This window comes from Chanodichthys erythropterus, chromosome 9, assembly GCF_024489055.1.
Source record: "Chanodichthys erythropterus isolate Z2021 chromosome 9, ASM2448905v1, whole genome shotgun sequence".
In the NCBI taxonomy this organism is placed as follows: domain Eukaryota; kingdom Metazoa; phylum Chordata; class Actinopteri; order Cypriniformes; family Xenocyprididae; genus Chanodichthys; species Chanodichthys erythropterus.
Window position 1 is genome coordinate 27,411,628 of NC_090229.1, and position 18,150 is coordinate 27,429,777.

Genomic DNA, 18,150 nt, shown 5'->3' on the forward strand with positions numbered 1-18,150 from the left:
CAACGGGAAAATCGGACCACATACTATTAATAATAAAGGATAATGCGCATTGTAAATGTCAGTAATTTATCTTTTTTGACATTAGAACTTTTTGAACAGGATTCTGTGATAACCGTATAGTCCTGGTTTAGACCTCAGTTAGTGGTTAGACCTGGTTTGAGTCAAAGGATTAAAAAAATCCTGTACATTAAACTCTTCAATACTTTTACTTTTGACTTATAACGCACATTTTACGGCTACGGATACTTTACACTTTTACTCACGTAGGAATTTAATCTGATACATTTACTATTACATTAGCAAATCCTTGTTAAGAAGTAGTAACTGGCTAAAATTATTAGCGTCACATTCAATTCAAGAATAGTAAGGTTTACATGAGCTAAGTCATTCACACCAGTCAATTCAAGCAGTTGAAGCATTATTCAAATTAACTTGCTAACATTACCATCTAAATGCGTGATCGGGGTTTTGGCAAGTGATACGATGCTAACGATTACAATTAAAACAACAGTCCTGAGCTAGCTAATAACAATAGACACATGAGATAACGTGTAGCCTACGTGTTCTTAGAATGAACACACAACGACAAACTTTGATGTTTATGGAAACTCACCCCCATAAGAAACAGAAAAGATCTTGTTGCCTCCAATGAAATAAGTTGTTCGGGCACACTTTCTCTTTGTCGGGGTCTTCTTTGTGGATGTAACCATCTCCGAAGTTTTCACTATGCGTCTGTTCGCCTCTAAATGTCCAATAATTTGCATGTCCTGCCACTCTTTTTCCGCAGCTAAAGAATCCAGCCGTATATAGTACTTCAAAACATTTTCGGTGTAACGGCCACGGTTCAGCTCGTCTGCGATATTCTTTGCGGAGTCCATCTTCATTAAATTTTGATATCAGCTAGAGCCGGCCAGAACGCTGCATAAATAAGTAGCCACGCTTCCCTTGGAGGGCGCCGGCAATAATAAAAGAAACAAAAGGCGGCGTATCCGATTCCAGTATGGAAATACAAACAGACAATGACACGCCCCTACTGCGAGATAGAATCTCTGAAAAACAAGCCGATTTCAACCTCAAAATGTACGCTTTTAAATAAACCAATACTGCTATCTAAAACACGGAGATGCTTCTTCATGATCTCAACTAACAGATTCTGCAAAAAAACGAAAATCACCATGTGGCGACCAGGGCGGGCGAGAGCCGTGAGGGAACGGCGCGAGGCCGGTGGCGCGAGTGTTAATGAGCTTCACCTGGGAGGCGCACCGGCCTTGAGTCCCTCACGGAGGAGCTCCGGTAGCATAAAAGGAGGAGCGACTACCGTGGAGGACGAGAGAGGACCAGGCCTGGATATTATTTTATGTTTTATTGTGTTTGTGTGCCCCTGGGACGAGGTGGGGTGGCTGCCGTCCAAGAGGGAGCGGAGGAGTCGCAGCCGTTCGCCGTGGGCCGGAGCCTGCTGCCGTCCGCCATAAAGGGGAGGAGCAGGGAACGGGGGACTCGCTGCCGGCTGCCCTCAGTCGGAGGAGCCATCGTCGGCCGCCAGGAGGCGGTCGAGGATCGGGCCGTCCACCGAGCGTCCAGTGCCACCGCATGGCACCGCGAAGAAATGCCTCTCGGCAGGCTGAGGACCAAGCGGCAGTGTGTCGGGGAACCGGACCAAGATTTTTTTTTTTCTTTTTCCTCTCTCCCCTCTTTCGTCCTGTCGCTCCCCTTGCTTCCGTCTCCTTTCTCTCGTCTCGTCTGTCCTTACCCCGAGACAGGCCCCGGGGGGGAGTAGAGCGCAGACTCGGGAGTACCCCCCGGCCTGCGAGGGGCAATGGGGGTATGTGGCGACCAGGGCGGGCGAGAGCCGTGAGGGAACGGCGCGAGGCCGGTGGCGCGAGTGTTAATGAGCTTCACCTGGGAGGCGCACCGGCCTTGAGTCCCTCACGGAGGAGCTCCGGTAGCATAAAAGGAGGAGCGACTACCGTGGAGGACGAGGGAGGACCAGGCCTGGATATTATTTTATGTTTTATTGTGTTTGTGTGGCCGGCAGACGTCCGCGAGGGTTTTTGTTCTTTGTTTATTTTGGATTAAAGTTACGTTGAATGTTCGCCGGTTCCCGCCTCCTTCTTCCCATATTTACGAACTGTGTTACACACCAATTTTGAGAAAAAACGCTTCTTTCTCAGTTTGCTCAATAGTTGTGCTGCCGACTTGTGTCCCTGGTTTCCGTGACGGGTCACATATACTAGAGTCTGCTATTTAATCTGCACACTAACATGATTGTAGTCGTCATGAAACATGCCATACAGCTCTTATATTGACAAGTAACATGCTCATGTCATGTTGTTTCAAAGTTTCATTTAGATTGTAAAAAAATCATTCTTATAACTCTACCCGCCAAACAGAAGCATAAAGTTATCTTTGACAAACAGCAAATAACGTCTCGGTTACATAGGTAACCCTCGGTCCCTGACGTCGGACAGACCGACAAATAGGAATCTCGCTAGAGAGGCCAATCTACTTCGAGTGTAACTAAAACGAGCCAATGCACATTGGCATGCAATCATAGCATCAGCTGCTCGCCTCGCAGCGCGGGTATATAATGAGCAGCAGGTGCGTTGCATCTTCAGGTTTTCGCTGATTAAGCTGAACCGAGCAGGCGGCAGCATCAGCAGGACGTACGTCTCCTTTCCTTCCTTCAGGGAATGAGGGTTACCTATGTAACCGAGACGTTCCCATTCAGTTGGTCACATTCGACGTACGTCGGACAGACTGACGAATAGGAATCCAAAGTGCCACAGGAGCTGCCCTCTTCCAGCGCTCTGTTGTAAGCCATCTGAACTGTGAAAGCGCGAACTGGACAAAGCAAAGCGAGGGCAGTGCTTGCAGGCTCACTACCTGGTCCCTGAAGGGAGTGGTAGGAACCTTGGGAACATAGCCAGGCTGGGGTCTCAGTACCACGTGGCTGTTACCCAGCCCGAACTCCAGGCATGATTCATCGACGAAAATGACTGCAGGTCCCCTACCCTCTTGATGGAGGCCAATGCAACCAGCAGCAAAGTCTTCAGAGACAGAATCTTTAAGTCTGCTGACTGCAAGGGTTCAAGGGAAGCAATCTGGAGTGCTCGAAGCACCAGAGCAAGGTCCCAAGAGGGTATGGAGGGAGGACGAGGAGGATTTAATCGTCTTGCCCCCCTAAGGAACCTGATGACAAGGTTGTGCCATCTATGTGGTCGTGGTAAGTGGAGATAGCAGCAGTATGGACTTTGAGGGTGGAGGGGGACAGCCTACGCTCCAACCCTTGCAGCAAAAAGGAAAGCACGACTCCGATCGAGCATCTTCGGGGACTTCTCAGCGAGAAGAGCACCACTCGATGAACAGGTTCCACTTCGAGGCGTAAGCACGTCTCGTAGATGGTGCACGTGCCGAAGTGATGGTGTTAAGTACCTCAGTGGGTAAGTCACCTAGAACCTCTGCGTCCCATCCAGGGACCAGACATGGAGTTTCCAGAGGTCTGGACGCGGGTGCCAAAGAGTGCTCTTCCTCAGAGGAATGGGCCAGGGAGGGGCTGTCGCGAGGAGTGAGAGTTCTGGGAACCAGGTCCGGTTGGGCCAATAGGGCGCAACTAACAGGACCTGTTTCTCGTCCTCCCTGACTTTGCACAGAATCTGTGCAAGTAGGCTTACTGGGGGAAACGCATATTTGCGAAGGCCCCGGGGCCAGCTGTGTGCCAGTGCATCTGTCCTGTGTGTTCCCTCGGACAGGGAGTAAAACAATTTGCAATGGGAGGTTTCTGGTGAAGCAAACAGGTCTACCTGAGCCTCTCCAAACTCTCTCCAAATCAGCTGGACCACCTGGGGCTGGAGTCGTCACTCTCCCGGCAGCACAGCTTGTGAGAGCTTGTCGGCCGCACGGTTGAGCACACCGGGAACATGAATGGCGCAAAAAGACCTCAGATGCTTCCGACTCCACAGGAGGAGATGGCGGGCGAGTTGCGACATGCGACGGGAGCGTAGACCACCTTGACGGTTGATGTACGGTCGCAGTGTTGTCCGTACGGACCAGTACATGCTTGCCCCGTAGCGGCCCTTTGAGGTGGCTCAGAGCAAGGCGTACTGCTAGCAACTCAAGGCAGTTGATGTGCCAATGCAGATGGGGTCCTGTCCAAACCCCTGACACTGCATGCCCATTGTATGTGGCACCCCAGCCGGTGGCAGAGGCATCTGTGAATACCACAGCATGCCGGGACACTTGTTCTAGGGGCATTCCTGCCCGGAGAAACAAAGGGTCCGACCACGGGCTGAAGGCTTGGTGGCACTCCTCAGTGATTGGCACCCGGAACGTGCCACGTTGCCCATCTCGGGACTCGGCCATGAAGCCAGTGTTGAAGCGGTCTCATATGAAGCAGACCGAGCGGTTTTTGGTTACTGCCACTCCGGCAGCCATATGCCCCAGGAGCCTCTGAAAGAATTTCAGTGGGACCGCTGTCCTGCCATTGAACGTATTCAGGCAGTTCAACACTGACTGAGCACGTTCCTCTGTGAGGCGTGTTATCTGTTCGACCGAATCCAACTCCATACCGAGAAAAGAGATGTTTCGAAAATGCATTTCTGTGCGAGCATTTTGAACGGTAGCTTGTGAAGGCTCCGAATCAAAACTCGCAGGTCCAGGATAGGTCATAACCCACCGCTCTTCTTGGGTACAATGAAGTAGGGACTGTAGAACCCTGACCACATATCGGCTGGAGGGACCGGCTCTATCACATCCTTCGCCAGTAGAACCGCGATCTCTGCACGCTAGACGTGGGCATTGACAGCTTTCACTGCAGTGAAGTGGACGCCCCTGAACTTGGGGGGACGCAGGGCAAACTGAATCGCATAGCCGAACCTGATGGTTCGAATGAGCCAGCGAGACGGACTGGGGAGCACTAACCAGGCTAACCAGGCGTACCCGTAGTGGGGCAGCGAGGTGGAACACAGGGACACGGCTCGGAAGGCTCTCTTAGACGTAAAAGAGCTTCAGGTTGTGTTTACATCTTTTTAAAGATGTCTTGCCTCACGTGTTTGGGCTTCCAGCACGCTGAGGCGGCTTTTGTACATGGTTCATGTTCTCCCTGTGGGAATATGACCGTTAATGACCAGTGTTGAGATCGTGACTTGATTACTGGAAAAAGTATAAAGTCCCCTCTGCCACACCCCAATCTAGTTCTTCTTTTAATGAGAAGACTATTTTGGCTGGTGGCCAGGGTGATCTGAGGATTACGCTGTGGGCTTCCCCGACGAATCACACCACCCTCACAAACACTGCAGCCGGTGGAGCTTCCGGTGGGACCCAGTGTTTCAAACGGGGCTCCGGAGGTCAACCAAATGTCGATCACTGCATCACCAGGCAGGCTCGAGTCCTCGGGAAATGAGGATTCAGCTGCATTGCCTCTCCTTGGGATGCTAGCGTTGTCCGAGTCGGATCCTGAGCTGATGGCCAGGCTTTCCCGGGCAGCTAAGAGCATCGTGCTCGAGTGGATTTCTCCACCCTGCCTTGAGCACTCGAAGCTGGATTATTGGTTCTCAGGGGCTGCACGCGCTGATCTTCAGCGCCCCCACTGGTTCCTTTCTTCGCAGAGGTGCACCAGGAAGTCACTAGTTTGTGGAAGGCAACTTTGTCTGCCCAGAATTGTTCTAGTGCTTCCTCTGCCTTCACCACCCTCGACGGCGGAGCAGCTAAAAGGTATGCAGGCGTCCCCCCAGTGGAGTGTTCGGTTACATTGCAACTGTATTCTGAGAATCCTTCCACTTGGTGCAGTGATCCCAGGCTGCCTTCCGAAGCCTGTGAGTTTTTGTCCACCCTTGTGGGCAGAGCTTATAGAGCTGTGGGTCAGGCTGCTTCCGCTATGGCGACACTTCAGGTTTATCGGGCCAAGTTGCTGAAGCAGTTGCACGAGGGTGGTGCTGACCCCAGAATCCTTCAGGAAGCGCGCACTGTGATGAAGGTCACTGCACGCTCCTTGGGTCAGGTGATGTCCACATATGTGGTCCAGGAGCGCCATCTGTGGCTAAGTCTGACAGACATGAGGGAGTCGGACCAGATTTGGTTCCTTAACTCCCTGGTCTCTCAGGTTGGCCTTTTTGGGAACAGCTCTCCAGGAGAGGATAGCAGGACCTCTCCTTACCCGATGGAGGGCCGGGGGAGAATATTTTGGTTTCCACCACTGGTTCCAGGGCCACTGGTACTCCATTATTCACTAGAATTGCTGTTTCCTCTACCTCCGGGTTCCAAGAGGGTGCGGATGACAGTGTGCATTGCTTCACCACACTGCTCTCTTCCCCCTCTTTTCTTGCTAGTCGATGTGAAGTCAGGCTTCTTCAGCCCTTACTTCATAGTACCCAGGAAAATAGGTTGGTTACGGCCAATTCTGGATATACGAGTCTTGAACTAGGTACTTCACTGCCTCCTGTTCAGGATACTGACGCCTAAGAGCATTCTCAAAGGCATTTGTCCATTGGAATGGTTTGCAGCCATCGACCTGAAGAACACATACTTTCATGTGCCCCTTCTCCCTCCACCCCTTCTTCGGTTCGTTTCCGAGGGGTAGACATATCAGTACAAAGCTCTCCCGGGCGGGTTGGCCCTGCATCTTTCTAAAGGTCGCAGAGGGAGCTCTCACTCACCTCAGGGTCCAAGGTGTCCATTTCCCCAACCACCTTGACGACTGGCTGATTCTAGCCAACTCTTGAGATCAGTTGTGCGAGCACAGGGACCTTGTGCTCAGACACCTCCCCCGTCTGGGTCTTCGGGTCAACTGGGAAAAGAGCAAACTCTCACCTGTGCAGAGGATCTCTTTTCTCGGTATGGAAATAGACTCGGTTGTCATGTACACGCAGCTTACGAGCAAGCATGTGCGGTCTCTGCTGATTTGCCATTTGCCAGTTGAGTCAGTTCCTCAGCAAGAAAACGGTCCCACAGAAACTATTTCAGAGGCTCCTGGGGCATATGGCTTCTGTAGCGGTTATCTTTTCACAGGGGTTGCTCCATATGAGTCCACTTCAGCACTGATTCATGGCCGAGTCCCGAGATGGGCATGGCAAAAGCAGGGCACGTTTCAGGTGAATATCACTCCGGCCTGCCGTCAATCTCTCACTCTTTGGTGGGACCTATCGTTTCTACGGTCTATGTTCCCCCTAGAACAGAGGTCTCAAACTCAAATTGGCGGGGGGCCATTTCTGTGATTGACACCTCATAGGAGGGCCATATTAACATTCAAGCGCAAGAAAGCGCAACATTTCAGAAAATTTACTTTCCTTTGCATTATTTCTCATTTACTTTTATTAGGCCTACTAAAATGTTTTTATACCTATACTATAAATATTTTATTTACCATACTAAATATAAACAGCAGTGTCTCTCTCATTGTTACAGAGTCTAATATAATTATATAATACTATTACTAATATAATACTACTAATATAGCCTACTAATATAATACTATTAATTGCAATAGTCTGGTGCAACTTCTCACATCCAACAAGGTGCATGGAATAAAAAAATGTGTAATTTAGGAACAAAACCAGCAAAACTTGTGGCGTGGAGGGGTCAGAAATAAACAAAAAACTGGAGCTATATATATCAACTTTATTTTGCCAAAAAATAAAAAGCTCTCATTGTTACATACATTATTAGTTTTTAACATTTAGTGGAAGTATTTTCCCTTACTTTATGTTAGTTTAAATAACATTAAAATCTTGCACTGAACAACACTGTACTGAACAAATACAATCCCTGAATACATTTGTACACTCTTCTGTTTCTTGACAGACACCTGGCAGCGCATTTGTCCAAGATGCCGTTTGAGCATCGGTAACGTTTAATGGTTGCATCGGACGTGTTTCGGTGGTTTTGAATCGACGCTCGTGACTTACGTCTAGTGCTTTTACTTTAATTTAGGCAAGCGCGCTCATAATAGAAGTGACGCGGTTGAGAGCACGGCTCATGGTTGCATAGCAACGACAGACGCCACTGGAGCAAAAGCGCATTGGAAAGGAGAAAGTGGCGCGGCGCCACTTATGTGACGCGATATGTGAATGCCCCCATAGAGCGGCGACTTTTTCTTTGCATATCAGTCAGGTAGCAACTAGGGAATAATAATAATTTAGCGGGCCGGATTATGTTTTATTTTTGAAATTAGTTGCGGGCCGGGTAGAGGGGGAGGGCGGGCCGTAAATGGCCCGCGGGCCGACAGTTTGAGATCACTGCTCTAGAACCAATAGCAAAGCATGTGGTTGGGTCAACCCATGCATCAGCCAAGAGTCGGGCTGCCATGTGCAACAGACATGCTGTGTCAGGCTCCTGGATAGGATCCTGACTTCTGTGGCATGTCAGTTGCCTCGAGTTGCTAGCAGTATGGCTTGCTCTGCACCGCCTCAGGGCCCTGCTGTGAGACAAGCATGTTCTGGTCCATTCGGACAACACAGCGACCGCAGTGTACATCAGCCGTCAAAGTGGTCTATGCTCCCGCCACAGGTTGCAACTCGCTTGCCATCTCCTTTTATGGAGTCAGAAGCATGTGAGGTCGCTTAGTGCCATTCACATCCCGGGCCGACTCATTCGTACAGCCCTCGAGCTCTTACGATAGCAGTCCCGCCCCAGGGAACTGGTTGCCTCTCCAGACAATTCCCACATCCAGTTGTTTTACCCCCTGACCTAGAGCATTCTCGGCTCATATACACTGCCGCACAGCTGGCCGCAGGGCCTAAGCAAGTATGCTTCTCCCCCAGTGAGCCTTCTTGCACTGACTCTGTGCAAGATCAGGGAGGACGAGGAGCAGGTTCCCCGGCCAGACTGGGTTCTTCGAACTGATGCTCCTCATGACAGCCCCTCCTTGGCCTATCCCTCTGAGGCAGGACCTTCTTTCTCAGAGACGTCTGGATGTGTGGAATCTACATGTGTGGTTTCTAGACAGGACACAGAAGGTTTAGGTAATCTTCCACCTCAGGTGGCAGCTACCATCACTTTGGCAAGAGCCTTGTCTACCAGACGAGTGTACACCTTGAAGTGGAACCTCTTCGTCACTTGGTGTTCTTCTCATCAAGAGAACCCCTGGAAATGCCCGATCGGCTCAGTGCTTTCCATTCTCCAAGAAGGGTTGGACTGAGGGCTGTCTCCTTCCACCCTTAAGGTTTATATGGCTGCGACCATAACCTCATCTCACCATGACCTTGTTGAGGGTAAGTCCCTTGGGAAGCACGACCTGGTCATTAGGTTCCTGAAGGAGGCTAGGAGGCTTAATCCACCTCGCCCTCCACAATTTCCCTCTTGGGACCTCTCGGGGTCTCATTTTGACAGACAGGATAGTAAAATTTCCGTCATAATTATTTCCTGTCATTTTTAATTTTTAGATTTTAATGATAAGACGTTTAATAGTTTCTTTTTTCATCCACATTTCTATTTTTATTCACAAGCGTACAGGATAAGCAAATTGGCCTAGGCTATACATTTATATTATGAAAAGAAAGTTGTACAAAGACTGTGTGTCACTTTTCATCTTTAACAGTTGTCGCAGATCATGAGTGAACTACCTTCCTCTTTACAGAAGGAAACAAACATGAACATCAGAAAATGTTGCAAGATACAGTAGCTTACCAAAATCTGTATTATGTCAGTGTTGCAAATAATGTCACGTAACATACCTCAGAAAAGCCATTCGTTGACCATAAACTAGTCAGCAACAAAACCAATTAAAACAAAAACTGGATTAGAAACTTAAGCATTATAACTCATAAAATAGACTTAAATTGGGTGCTCATCTGGGTGTAATCAAACCATAGAATCAAGTGCATCATTTTCATTTTATTCTGGAGACTGAACTCACACTCTTCTGCCACACTGGAGTGCACCCACCACCAACTGGGCAGGGGTGGGAATTAGTTACTTCAGCCTCAGTGTAATCTGTCAAAATGACAGACAGCCTTCAGATTTTTCCATCACTGTGCCAAAAAAAAAAAGTAAAGGAAAAATTTAGTTAATGGGACCTCTGGGTTAAACTATGTTTTATGTTGTTAGCAACCATTAGTTAACTTTTTGTTTGTTAAATGAAATGTTAAATATTTACATTCATATTTATACTTTACTTTGCTTTTAAGCTGTAATTAACACTCTGAGGTCTGAAAACGCGCCGGCGCGTTTTGCAGGTTTTTTTTCACATTGCAGCAAAACAGACTTAAAATACTCCGTCATTTTTTGTCATAGAGACATAAGTAATATATCAATTGAAACTATAGAATATCTTCTTTTATTTGTATACACTCAGAGTAAAAACACAATGTTGTGCTTTTTGTAAAATAAAGAAAACTAACATGATGCGTGATTTCTCGTCTCCCTCTGAACGAAGTCCAATCTGATAGTTCTCAGAAAATGAACTGTAACTTAGTGAATACTAATCACAGAAAAATTAAACTTATGTCTAAAAAAACGATGTCAGGTTTTAAATTGTGTCAAATCGAAAACAAACCTTCTGTGTTTATGTAATCTGTATGAAAAGAGAGCCATGTCAGAAGTCTGTGATTCAGCTCATTATCCGCTAATGCGGCCACGCCCATGGAGCCAGCGCTATTCAGATGCAAATTCAGAGGTAATACATGCATTCATCGTCTCAATCGTGTATTTATTGTCTTGAAAAGTGTTTATCTGGTTCTTCTATAGATGAATTTTAGATGAGTTTTTCTTTCTTTAGCGCCCTCCGGCTGCAGTATGAATTGGAAACTCCATTCATGGAATAGCCTCTTCTTTTAGATGAATTTGTGGACTAAAAATGCACAGAGCACGCCCTCCGACTTAAAGGATGAATTGAAAACACCAGCGCTCATAGTAATGACAATGAATATTAAATAAATATAACTCCTCTGTATAGAAAATTGACATAAGCATATGAGAATCCAATATTTCTCCAAATGTGCATGCTTTTAAACTAAAAGCCTATATTCAGACTCTTTGCATCACAGAAATACATTATATTTTAAAGTACAATATAAAATCATTACTTTATATTGTAATTTTTTCTGTATATTTCATATATCATAATGAGCTTGAGACTTCACAGAAGGTTCTTTTTTCACAACTTACCGGACTGAAATGCCTCATTAAAATGCAAGTCATTTCAGCTCATTACTAATTCTTTTGTCTTCTCAGGTGAGAATGGCCCATTATTCAGTGGTGATTCACGCCTCCTCGCATACTGTGTTTCTTGGCAAAAAGTGTCTTACAAAAACTAAATCAATATATTGTTTTAGATGGAGTAGGCAGCATAATTTTACCTAATTTTGAAGCAAAAACTCTAGTTTACAACCTCCAATACCCAGAAGTATTGTAAACAGATTTACTATACTTTTTTGGCCTTATTTCAGTGACTTAAGATTTGTTTTTTCATTAACCATGCATAAACGTTATTCAAAAACACAAACATGTATACATGTTCCTCATATTGTAGCCTAGTTTGTGCTGAATACAGTGAAATGACACTTTCCATTAATGTTTATAAACAACTGAAAAAAAAGCACAAATGTCAGGGCATGTCAAAACTTCAGGCCCCAAATCAGCCTCAGACTCCAGAGGGTTAAGTCTAAATTTAAAGCACAGTACTTTAGGATTCTATTCAACTGCACTCCATCTCAGACAATTTATGAAAAAAAAAAAAAAAAAAAATCATGGATATTAGTTTTAGATGTTACATATGAGAACACACCACTGAAAATGTTTAGTCCCAGACTAAAATTCATGTTTCAGTCATTTTAACTAAAAGGCACTTGCACTGACATCTTAAAATACCTGCTGAGCATGACTATTTGTAACAGGCAAGAATTTTGAAGCTATGATGACCAAGACAAAATCTAAATGGACCATAGGTCTGCTTTGGCATGATAGTCCTTCGTAGCCGACACCAGTTACAAAATTTAGTACTTTAACATAATGTGTTTGGTTCTTTGGGAACCCTGGCATAAAAACACCAGCTTTCTGTCCCAGCATCCCCCCCCCCCCCACTTTAATGAAAAACAGAAAGATGTTTTATTAATATTTATTTGGTAAGAGGGAAATGTCATTGCTTGGCCGCAGGCCTCACTTGAGGCTTGGGTGGTTCAGCAACAGGCTTTACCGGAGTTTTGAGCAATCTGGCAACAAGCTTCACTGGAGGCTTGGAGGCAACCATCACTGGAGGCTTGGCGGCAACCATCACCGGAGGCTTGGCTGGTTCGACTACAGGCTTCACTGGAGGCTCGGCAGCAGCCATCACCAGAGGCTTGGGAGGCTCGGCGGCAGGCATCACTGGAGGCTTGGCTGGTTCGACTACAGGCTTCACTGGAGGCTCGGCAGCAGCCATCACCAGAGGCTTGGGAGGCTCGGCGGCAGGCATCACTGGAGGCTTGGCTGGTTCGACTACAGGCTTCACTGGAGGCTCGGCAGCAGCCATCACCGGAGGCTTGGTGGCCGGCATCACTGGAGGCTTGGCTGGTTCGATGACAGGCTTTACTGGAGGCTCTGCAGCCATCACCGGAGGCTTGGCGGCAACCATCACCAGAGGCTTGGGAGGCTCAGCGGCAGGCATCACTGGAGGCTTGGCTGGTTCGACTACAGGCTTCACTGGAGGCTTGGCAGCAGCCATCACCGGAGGCTTGGTGGCCGGCATCACCGGAGGCTTGGTGGCCGGCATCACTGGAGGCTTGGCTGGTTCGACTACAGGCTTCACTGGAGGCTCGGCAGCAGCCATCACCGGAGGCTTGGCGGCAACCATCACCAGAGGCTTGGGAGGCTCAGCGGCAGGCATCACTGGAGGCTTGGCTGGTTCGACTACAGGCTTCACTGGAGGCTCAGCAGCAGCCATCACCGGAGGCTTGGGAGGCTCGGCGGCAGGCATCACTGGAGGCTTGGCGGCAACCATCACCAGAGGCTTGGGAGGCTCAGTGGCAGGCATCACTGGAGGCTTGGCTGGTTCGACTACAGACTTCACTGGAGGCTCAGCAGCAGCCATCACCAGAGGCTTGGGAGGCTCGGCAGCAGGCTTTACTGGGGGCCTGGTGGCAGTCACCACTGGAGGTTTGAACAGTCTGGCAACAAACTTCACTGGAGGCTTTGCAGCAGCCATCACAGAAGACTCGGGCAGTTTGACAGCAGGCTTCACTGCATGGATACAGATAGTTAGCAGTCAGTCTCATTTACACAGCACAAATCATGTATGGCAAGTTTTACTTTACAGAGTGAATTGTATTTAAGTATTAGTTTATTATGTAAAGGCATCCTATGCTTGAACAGCCAATTTGCCATGGTTTAATACTGGACATTAAGATTAACTTAAAAAAAGGCTTAAATACTTGATAAGAAATAAGCTTGTTTACACTTTTTGTATTAGATATATTTGAAAAATTATGGGTAAGCGTTTACTGCAAGTCTCCTCTGTATAAACACCATTTTCAGGTTTCACAGTACACAATGTGGCATAATCAAAAGAACTCCGTACAAAAGCGATACTCAAAGTGAGCTTGTTATAAGTGGCTTTAAAATGTCTCAATACAAGTGAAAAAAACCAAAACCTGTGAACTATTATTCTTGCGGGTTATAATAAGGACAGGACTCGGGAAGAAACCATTTTTATGGATGCGATTAACGTTACTGTATGAAGCTGAACAAGGCCGCTGGAGCGATTGCGCAACACAAGCAGCGGAGCTTTTATTATGAAAAAGTAACCGGCGCCACTTCCGCTTTTCCGGTCATGAGTATGAGGTAACGGTTCTGTTCATTACATTTGAAAGTGTTGAAAAATACTACTACATTACTCTGTCCGCTCAGCGGCGGCTGCTGAGAGACTTGAGTTGATAAATGGCATGCAATTAATTTTAAAACTTATTGTATGGAGAAAATTATGTATTACTGTCAATAAAAAAAACCTGCATCTGGCTAGGCTTTGTTAGCCATTTAACAAGTGTTTTTTTCTGAGGCATGGTACCCGCAAAAAAAAAAAAAAAAAACCCTCCAAGACTAAACGCGTTGAGCTATATGACATTTTCGGTGTATAAATATCTATTAAAACGTGTAATATATTGAAGCGTCTTTGATGTTTCCGTGGTTTCTACAAAATAAAACCGGGAACCAAGGCAGACTGAGGGGTTATGTAGGTATGATGCAATTGACAAGCGACTGTCACACCCTTGGTTAAAATAGTAGTTTTCCTCACGATTTACAAATAGTTGGTAACATTTAGAATATTGTAAATACACAAGTGAACAAAATATATAACACCTAGTGGTGTCTGGATATTTTACTCCAAATATATTGCATATTGTACCTTTAAGTGTGCTGTACAGTTTGTTTGGTTTTGTTTTTTTAGAGGGACGTTTAAAGCACAATTCGTGCATTTCTTAGGACTTTGTGATGATGCTAAAATATCTCACCTGCAACTCCAGCGTCTGCTGTGCTCAAACATGCACATAGATACAATAAAACAGCACTCGACCAGTACACTCGAGCGGTCATCCTCTCGACCGGCGATCTCTCACTGAAGTCTCCTGGAAAACGCGTTGAATTAGGGAGTCGAAGGGGCAGGCAATGAAGCACACAACTACAACGAAAACTGTTAGGTTACTGCATCAAAACATCTGCTGAATTGCACAACAAACGCTGTAAAGACGAGTCAAAGCGCACGCGTTTTTAAAGATCCAAGGAGGTATGGACCACTCCAACCCTGATGAAACTCACCTGCTTGTAGGTAATCTTGAAGACCTTGATTTTGTTCAGGTGTTTAATCATTAGGGTTTGAGGAGCGGGTCGCTGCATTCACGCTGTACACAAAAGGTTCATTGGAGTTCAATTTGACCCCAAAATTTTACATAGCCTAGCTTTTTTTTTCTTAAATACAGGCCTACATTTTTAATAATACATATACACACACACACAGATATATATATATATATATATATATATATATATATATATATATATATATATATATATATATATATATATATATATATGGTAGCCTACTTTTAGTCTATGTACTTCAAAATTACTCAACTACACCATTAGTTTGCTTATTAAATATCACATTTTTATGAGAAAAAAAAAAATCACTTTAGAGATTATCCAAATTAAATAAATAGTTTCTGGATCTAGGTGCTAGGGGCAGAATTCTGCCATCTGCTGGTTAGAGAAAAACCTGTCGGAATTAGTTACAGAAAAAAATGTCTATTGACCATATATCCAGCCAGTGCCCAAGGAAGTCGACCGGAAGTTGAAGTCGGCCGGGTGCCGCCATCTTGTAGCAGAACTTCACTTGCGTTAGCATCCCCATTGACTCCCATTCATTTTGGCGTCACTTTGACAGTGAATAACTTTACATCTGAGGCGTTTAAAGACTCCATTTGTCCATTATTTATTTCTAAAGATACACGACAATGTATAAAGAGCTCCATTACCTTCTATGTTACATTATGGCCCCGTAGAAACAGTTTTTGTAAAAATAGGCTAACGATTGCGCCATAACCACTCGACTCTGTCGCACAGTAGAGAAATTACCGTACAGGCAGGAGAAGCTCGCTGGCAATCGGGGAGATTATCTTAATATGGCGTACTGGCGTTACATTTTAAAATACTATACAAAATAATTAATCAGAATACTTACTCCTGCTCACTCACGCCAAAGAACTCCCCACTCAAGCTTGCGGTCTCTGCAAGATTAATGATGGCAGTTTGCACGCACAGCTACTAGAAGATTTACATCTGTCAGACAGGTTGCTGACATCAAACTTAGTTTGAGTCTGTGCGTCAGAAACGGAAGTGCTAAAAATGGGCTTCACTTGTCTCAATTGAGTTCCAATGGGGTCGCTGTGTCCATTTCTTTTACTGTCTATGTATCCAGCAGAAGCCCAAAGAAATCCATTTTTCTGGATGTGGCCAACTGCCCCTCACAACTTGTGATACATATTTAGTGAATATATTTAAGCATTATAAAATACATAAAATCAGTTTTTTTTTCCCCAAAGGATAGAATTTGTAGTCATTTTATTTTGAAGTGTTTTTGCATTGTACCAGCAAACTCATTAACAGGATATATATATATATATATATATGTGTATTTAGCAGATGCTTTTCTCTAAAAGCAACTCACAAATGAGAATAGAAGCAATCAAATCAACATGAGAACAATATGTAAGTGCACAAATAGATGGAAAATTTAAAAAAAAAAAAAAAAAAAAAAAAAAAAAAAACACTACTATTACTGGGTCAAGTGTTGACAAAAGGGCTTTTTTTTTTAAAATGGCTAAGGACTCAGCTGCTCAGAGCATAGCAGATCATTCCACCAGCCAGGAACAGATATACACTATACATTTATGTATATACACAGACACTAGAGTCTGCCATTTAATCTGCACACTAACATGGTTGCAAGTTCAGTTGTCATGGAACATGCCATACAGCTCTTATATTGACAAGCAACATGCTCATGTCTTGTTTCAAAGTTTAGATTGTGAAAGTCTATCCTTAACTGAATGCTATAAATATTAAAGTGTAAAAAAAAAAAAAAAAAAAAAAAAGCCAAAAAATGTCAACATGAACTGATAATGAAAACGGGACACATGGAAACCGCTAATAGAATTGCAACATGGGCATGGGTTTCCATTAACTTCAATCTTTACCCAGCTCTGTTTCTTGGGTTCTTGGTTTTGTTCTGTCAATCGGTTTATCACTGCTGTATGGAGGACACTGACAAGGAGCTCTGGTGATCACGTTTTATTGAACATTGAGGCAAACATGAAATGGCCACAGCTGATTAAACTGCACGTCTCATCTCCCTCTCTGCTATAACCACTACCACCAAAAACTATTTGGTGCTGCACATACAGTTCTCTCATGATCGTTAGGGCACTGTTCTTGCAAGATTACACCCCAAATACTATCCAAAGTCAGAACATTTCTAACCTTAAAATTTCACTCCCCACAGAATCGTACCTGCATGAAAATCCTACCTAACATGAATTTAGTAGTACTTCGTTAACTTAATGACTTGCTAATTGAAAACATTCTCACATTAGCAGTACTTTTAACTTCTGGTAGTTTAGTACAAAGCTTTCCCCATCAAGGTCATGTTTTTGCTGAAAAGAGTTTTGAACCCTTTACTGCCAAGCTCCTGGAGGGGATGATTTATATATTTGAAAGAAAAAAAAAAAAAAAAAAAAAATAAATAAGCAGCCCCCACACAGAAAGAGGTTTGATTAAATTTGGTGAGAAGAGGGAAATGTTGCCATGGCTCGGTGGCAGGCTTCAATGGATGCTTGGGCAGTTCGGCGACGTTACACGGGAAGCTTGGCAGCAGGCCTCGCTGGAAGCTTGGGCGGTTCAGCGACAGGCTTCACCGGAGGCTTGAACAGTCTGGCAACAAGCTTCACCGGAGCCATGGGGGCAGCCATATTCACCGGAGCCTTGGGGGCAGCCATATTCACCAGAGACCTGGGGGCAGCCATATTCACCGGAACGTTGGGAGCAGCCATATTCACCAGAGGCCTGGGGGCAGCCATATTCACCAGAGCGTTAGGAGCAGCCATATACGCCGGAGCCATGGGGGCAGCCATATTCACCGGAGGCCTGGGGGCAGCCATCTTCACCGGAGGCATAGGGGCAGCCATCTTCACCGGAGCCTTGGGGGCAGCCATATTCACCAGAGGCCTGGGGGCAGCCATATTCACCAGAGGCCTGGGGGCAGCCATATTCACCGGAGCGTTGGGAGCAGCCATATACGCCGGAGCCTTGGGGGCAGCCATATTCACCGGAGGCCTGGGGGCAGCCATATTCACCGGAGGCATAGGGGCAGCCATATTCACCGGAGGCTTGGGAAGCTCAGCGGCAGGCGTCACTGGAGGCTTGGCTGGTTCAAAGACAGGCTTCACTGGAGGCTTGGTGACAGCCGTCACCAGAGGATTGGCAGCAGGCTTCACCAGAGGCTTGGCCGGTTCAGTGACAGGCTTCACCGGAGGCTTGGCCGGTTCAGCGGCAGGCGTCACTGGAGGCTTGGCCGGTTCAGCATCAGGCGTCACTGGAGGCTTGGCCGGTTCAGCATCAGGCGTCACTGGAGGCTTGGCCGGTTCAGCATCAGGCGTCACTGGAGGCTTGGCCGGTTCAGCATCAGGCGTCACT

At 46.1% G+C, this 18,150-nt stretch overlaps 2 protein-coding genes across 2 annotated transcripts in view; one reads left to right on the top strand and one right to left on the bottom strand.

The window, feature by feature from the left end:
- Positions 1–18,150, top strand: part of si:dkeyp-14d3.1 (transmembrane protein 132C) — a 440,140-nt gene that overhangs the window by 157,532 nt on the left and 264,458 nt on the right. The window lies entirely within an intron of this gene.
- LOC137027410 (uncharacterized) lies at positions 12,068–14,534 on the bottom strand. The gene is made up of 2 exons (XM_067395594.1): positions 14,415–14,534; positions 12,068–13,146 (listed from the first exon to the last, which is right to left on the bottom strand). Exons 1-2 carry the CDS (start codon positions 14,494–14,496, stop codon positions 12,068–12,070), a joined length of 1,161 nt encoding a protein of 386 aa, XP_067251695.1. The 5' UTR covers positions 14,497–14,534.